General features: G+C 42.4%; 1 protein-coding gene across 1 annotated transcript; it reads right to left on the bottom strand.

The window, feature by feature from the left end:
* Positions 1 to 4360: 4360 nt before the first annotated feature.
* On the bottom strand, positions 4361 to 6521 carry LOC108727804 (uncharacterized protein F54H12.2; the record flags this gene model as incomplete). Its single annotated transcript, XM_018456052.1, has 3 exons — positions 4361 to 4416; positions 4727 to 4966; positions 5633 to 6521. Coding segments are annotated over 3 exons (1185 nt in total), but the record flags the coding sequence as incomplete, so codon positions are not given.
* Between the last annotated feature and the right edge of the window lie 49 nt (positions 6522 to 6570).

The raw sequence follows: 6570 nt of genomic DNA, 5'->3' as shown, positions 1-6570 counted from the left end.
CAGGTCGAATGACCCTTGTGACGGACGGTGAAAAAACGTCACGTCACAGAGTATAAATCGGTTTAAATTTTTACAAAAAAGTATTGTATTATATTCCATAATTTTTATTTACAAAATGGTCGGGAGGGGAAAATCCGTGACTTACTCTAGCTTAAATGAACTACTATGTTACACTAACATATTATACAAATCCAACGGGAGAGAACAACAACTATTGACGAATCTACGTTTCAGCGAACTGGAGCGCATGATTTTACCTCGTTCCGTGTTACCACCTCGTGAAATGCGGTGCGTCGAATTGCTTTAAATGACAATTTTATGACGGCTTCCTCCTCATTATTTTCCTTTCTTTCTTTATTCAGTAATAACTTATGAATACTGTTAAAATTAATCAGCCGCGCATTTTGAAAATTTAACATGATACCTTTTATTTTACAAATTTCGTGTCAGCTCCCATCTGGAGTACGAACTACGTAGGCGTAAAATTTCGATCCGCCAGATACGAAAGCCTCGATGAAGCTACCATGGCCGTACCCCGTGAGTTCGTCCGTCATGTCTTTCAAAAAATTACCTGTACGCGGTTCGTATTCGTTGGGATCTCCGCTACTCGTATACATATATGCAAGAATCGATGTCGTAGTATAAAATGCGATGATCTAATTTTTCCAAATACTCGTATAACTTTAAATGCGCCTGAGCCGTCGTGAAAGCAGTTATAACTACGTTTGTTATCGGTGAGGGTATTACCGCCTCGTGTTTTATACGCCACGAAACATATATCACCTCGTCGTTGACGGGTAATATTCCGGTTACCTCGTGTTCCGGGCTTGACAGTAATTCCGCCAATCGCTGGGGATTTTTTATTATCTCGGTATTTGAAAGATTTGTCCGCTGGCCGAATTTTCCCCAAAACGAATTGAGGCAGAGTTTGGCGACCGAACGTAATCCAGGATTCCGCTTGATATTGTTTTTATCGAGAACGATATCTTCGATTGCTTCTTACTCCCGAAGGTATCGCTCTTTAGCAATATCGTCGTCCCCACACTCGCTCGGCCACCCACTCGCTCGGTCACCCACTCGCTCGGCCACCCACTCTCTCGGCCACCCACTCACCTCTTGCTTCAATTGTAAGAAGCTGTTAATATACTCGGTAAACAATCCTCCCTGACGTGTAACGGAATTATAGCGTGTATATTTGTACTGCCAGATTTCATCTACCCTCGTCACGAGATAACCCTTCTCAATTGCTTTACGCAATTCACATGATACCCACGTGCCTCAAATTTACGTTCCGCAGGGTCATCGTGAGTGCATGCAGATGGCGAAAATGTTTCACAGCAAGTGCAACAAAGCGCGAATAATAATTTTCCGTTCACACGATACGGTAATACAGGATGGAAAAGTTCGCGTGGAGGGAGTACAGAACATCTTATGAGACCCGTGATCTGTTCAAAATTGAAATTTGGTGCTTCTCCAATCAGTGCGGAATATTTTTCCCCTACGTAGACATCGGGATGTTTGATTGGATAAACACCGGTCTTCAATACGTACGGGTACAGAGAACATACGTCTATGTAACGTGTCTTCTCGTTACCCGTGATCTCGTATCGTGTCGCGATATTATCGATACGTCCGCCGATGATTGAGAGGAGGGATTCTATTTGAATCATAGGGTGATTCTCGAGAAATTCACGTGTCTCTCGATTCGTGCGCATTTCTTCATCGAAAACACACTCCCACTTTTCCGTCACGATATAACCTTGCTGACGTAATCGCCAGGTCGTTGCAATCGTTCGTTCGTATCGCGCATCGAGTGTATCTTTGGAATTTCCAATAGGTTTATCGCGGTTTATTCGGTAACAAGTCGGGCACCCGTGAAAGAAGCAACCGTGGAACTGCAAAACGTGACGTTGCGTCTCATCCTCATTCTCGTACTCGTAATACTCGTCGACGAGTATGTCTTCCGTTAACCGATATTCACTCCCGCGTCCCGCGTGAATAATACCACGTTCATTTTCCTTTAAAATTAACCATTGAACGGCTTTGCGTGATTGATTGTCTTTAAATCTGTATCCCCCCGACGGAATGATACCTATTTCTTCTTTACGCAAAAAGTTTTTCCGAAATACTCTCATACACGTCGAGGCAATGGTCGTGCATTCTATGAATGGACATACGTTTCCACGCTCTAAAAATATTTTTCTAAACGCCAGACATGCTCGCCGAAGGATATCGATGTCGGTATGACAATAATCGACTACTTTTCGTTGAAAATCGAATACGGTATTTTTTTTCGACATTTTAGCATGCCACGCAAAAAAACGTTCGCGTTCTTCCGTTTGCATCGTTTCGGATGCGTAATAACTAATGTCAGGCAGCGAACCAATGTACAATTGATTATCGCTAGTATTAAAAAGATGCGGAAAGATGCCTTTCTCGCAGTTTTCCGGTAACCCAAAGGCCTTCGGTAATTCCGCCAATCGCATCGGTATATAATTAATACTATCGATAAATTTTGTACGTCCTACCGTTAAAACTATAACTTTCCTACCGTTTAAAATCACGCGAGGTTCCAATCTACAGTGATTTTCGACTATATATTTGAGAATGAACTGTGCGTCGAAAGCTTTCGCGTTGTGCGCTATGCAGATGATTCGAGTAAAGTTTTTCGTGGGACGTATTACGAATTCGACAAATTCCTTTACCGGATCGTGACGAAAAACAAATTAGTACACTCCACATCAACGACAAAGTTGCGATAAATCATCTACTTCCACACACAAATCGCAAATTTGTTGAGCAATGCAGAGTGTTGGGACGTGAATTTTTATCTCGGTACCGTTAAGTGAATCGTCTTGTCGTGTCTCAAAATCATAGAACACGAATGCGGTCCGTCCCTTCGCACGTTCTTGCTCGCTCGCATTCGTGTTATTTTGTTCACTCTCTCTCTCTCACGATTACGGGCGAATCTCCATCATCGGATTCGTTAACGGAGGATCTACCTTCACGAGAAAAAGGTTGCATATAACACAAATGGTTTATAGGTGTGGTGAACTACAAATTTTACAAAAGGCAACACCACAATCGTGTTCTTTCGTTGATTTTATTACGCGTCCACAACCGTCGCAAAATTTAATCACGCTGCAAATACTCCGCAGCGTTTTCCCGTCGTAGGACTTTATCGCGTGATGATGTTCGAAACACGCATTCCCGAAGAACGAACGTTTGCATATTTCACACCTGACGATATTTACATCCTGCTGTTCACACGATGGCACATTGTTGCAACGTGGGCATGCATTTGAACAACGATGACCCCTCTCCTCGCGGTAACCGATATTACACGGAATGCAATATTCCCCCTACTCTCCGCGGCTGCTTTTAAATTTAAAATAGGCCTATAGTGACGTTCACCCTCGTAATACATAATATATAATCAATACGAGGGTTCACGTCCTAACGAGGTAAGCGCATCAGTCCTGTCGAATAAAGGCCTATATTCTTTACCGCGTCCGAAATTATTAAAATTGTAAACAATAATTGCGACGTTGGATGCTGTGAAAAAACGTTGGAAACATTCGATTTCCCGAATCCCACAACCCTCCGGTGGTATGGTAACACCGGCCCTTCGTGTTAAATCTTGCGCGAAATTACGTTGCAAGACCGAATTTTCGTGCCTTATCGCCTCCCACCGATGATGAAGTTCCCCTGCTCGTAAAGTACCACGCTCATGGTAAATTTGAGCGCATACAAGAGAGCGGGGAAAGCATAAATTATCGGAAATGGAGATTGATAAAATTGAACGTTTCCTAACGTCTTCTCGCGTAATTTTATTCGCGGCATATCCACGACCTCTCGATGCCGTGACATTGAAAACGCGTACGTTAAAATTCTGAGCGATATCGAGATCACCGTCGCTTTGTGCTACCGAACTCACAACACGTCAAATGTCTTCGTGAGTTAAGTCGCGCGCTGGACGAAACGATAATCCCGCAGGACCATCCGTTAAAGCCGAATCAAACGAAAATCCTATGTAATCGTCCGGTATGGAGGTATGTATCACATAAGCATGAATTTCGCGGAACGCGTTTTCAAGCCACTCGTGAATTTCGACACCCTGTGGTAACGGACACAAACGAAATGTCGCCTCTCTCCCTAACAGCGCAAAATTTCGAAATCGACGCGAATTTTCCCCGATTAAAAATAAATAATTAAAATCCCTGACCTCGTTTCCTTGATTATGCTGCGGGTCTTCCTCCTCCTTCTCCTCAGGTGCGCCTTCCTCCTCAGGGACGTCTTCTTCCTCCCTTGGGTTTTCCTCTCATGCTTCCTCTCGCTCTCTCAGTGCTGACACTTCCTTTTAAGCCAGGGAGACTCGTCCTCCTCCACCTTGTGGCTCCTCGTGAATGTTCACTTCTATACAGAAATACAAAAAATGTACGATAAATTATCATTTGATATATAGTATATATATATATATAATGTGACAAAATTTCTATGAATACACTATCCTCGTATTTAATTTAATAGATGTTTACGAGTGTAATATTTTCCGATAAGATTATTAACCTTTATCGGAACACCCTTCTGTGACGTCGTAAGGAAAGTCTTCCTACCGTTCGCGGAACAGGAGACGGAGGAATTCCTAATAACGAATTTCGTTGTATATAAATTAAATACGGGCATAAGAATTAAGAAATAATAAAAAAAAAGAAGGATTATATACCTGTAGGAGTTTCTCTTTGAACCTCCTCTTCTTCCTCTTCCATATGTCCTCCTTCTTCTCCCACTTGGGTTTCCTCCTCCTCCTCCTCCTCCTCCTGCTCTTCCACTCGTTCTTCCTCTTGCTCTGTAGCTTCGCGTTTTTCTTCTCCTTCCACGGTTTCCTCTTCCTCCTGCTCCTCCTCCTCCTGTTCTTCCTCTTGTTTTTCTCCCGGAAGAATGGGAGAATACATATGATCGTATTCTAGAAAAGCAATATCATAGTTTTTTATCTTGAATTATTTCCTTCAGTTAAAATATATGGGGCATTCTCCGCGTGTCGGAGTCCCTTTCTGCCCATTTCATTTTTTGACAGAATTCAACCAACCAGGGCTTAAAATTTTCGTTAGAGTGTCTACTTTTTATTGGCGTGTGGCGTTTTGTGAAAATTCAAAATGGCGGACTGGTGCAGCGCCGAGAATGAAAAAAGTATAAAAAATGAAGTATATATCTTTAAAAAAAATGCAGAAGTGACACTTCATTCGGATGATACTGTATACTGAGGAGTTTTTCGAGGTTGCTGTGTAATTTCTCGCAGATGTATAGTAAAGTATTCAGGATTGGCGTCTCCGTCGAACCATTCGATTCCATGATAATTTCGCGTAAGCCAGTTGTTTTCTCGTCTTACTGTCTCGGGTAAATCTCCGCGACTTCTTTTGGAATAAAGTTTTTTTCGACATCGCGAAAACCTTGTATGTCGATGACTATATCCATTATGATGTTCGAATTTTCGCTACTCTTTTTACGTCACGAAACGTCGGCACCGGTGTCATGAGTAAGACTGAAGCTTTTTCGTCATTTTGCGTACAAATAGATGAGAAAAAAATTTATAGGGGGCGAAAATAATTTTCTCGAGGAAGTCATAGTTAACCGGAAAAGTCGACAATGACTTGACGCGAGGAGTCGATTTCTAAAACGTTATCGAACTCGGCATAGACGATACAATTAATAGTCACGGAAAGAGCTTTTTCGAATCTCACTTCTATTCGCAAGCTTCCATGTTTCACGAGATTCCAATGTCCCGCACAATTAGCGGATAGATCCGGAGTAAGATCGAAAGCGAAAAGAGTGTAGCCGTTGGCGTAATCGTCTCTGCTTATAGAATTACCCTCGTTCAGAAAGTGAATACCGGTTCCCGAGAATAATGTGTGATAAGCTTCAACGTAGAGCGGATCGTCTTTCGAAAAATTTGGCTGTAATGGTCTACTGGGAATTTGCATGCCATCGGCGTACAGCGAAAAGAAATTTATTCTGTAATTTTTGAAATTAAACGGGTTCAATTTTCTATCGCCGTTAAACGCTTTGTTATCGACAAAGCCGACTATTATTCGTTTCGGCAACTGTCCGAGTATTGCATTGTCTATCGATTCCCCCACGACGCCGGCGTGTATTGTGAATGTTTTAACTTCGACTCTCGTAAGGGGGTACTTGGCGGTAGTTTTACTCAGCATTCTAGCGTGCGAGAGTAGCACACCCGGACTTATTTTTGCTCTTCTTACGAGTAAACTGGCATCGAGAATACGTATTTTTGATATCGTTCTACTCTCCATAAGGCAAAATGAATCTTTGGAGCGTATGAGTCTCATTCTAACTTCCACTCCGTTAATTAAAAATTTATCTTGATTAAAAACGTCGCAGTGAAGGTGGCCTATGAGATCCAGCGCACGATTTCCTTGAATGTATTTCGCACGTCTCTCGAGTGCCGTATTTGGATTTGACAAGTCTAACGTGTCGTCCATGTAGCCGGGAATATGTGCGTCCTATAAGCAAGAGGTTAGAAGAAGTTTTTGCGGGTGAAGCATAATTTAA

Source organism: Mycetomoellerius zeteki, unplaced genomic scaffold (genome assembly GCF_001594055.1).
Source record: "Mycetomoellerius zeteki isolate Tzet28-1 unplaced genomic scaffold, Tzet1.0 scaffold536, whole genome shotgun sequence".
NCBI lineage: Eukaryota > Metazoa > Arthropoda > Insecta > Hymenoptera > Formicidae > Mycetomoellerius > Mycetomoellerius zeteki.
Note: the sequence above shows the minus strand (reverse complement) of the source record. Positions and strands in the feature narration are given on the sequence as shown.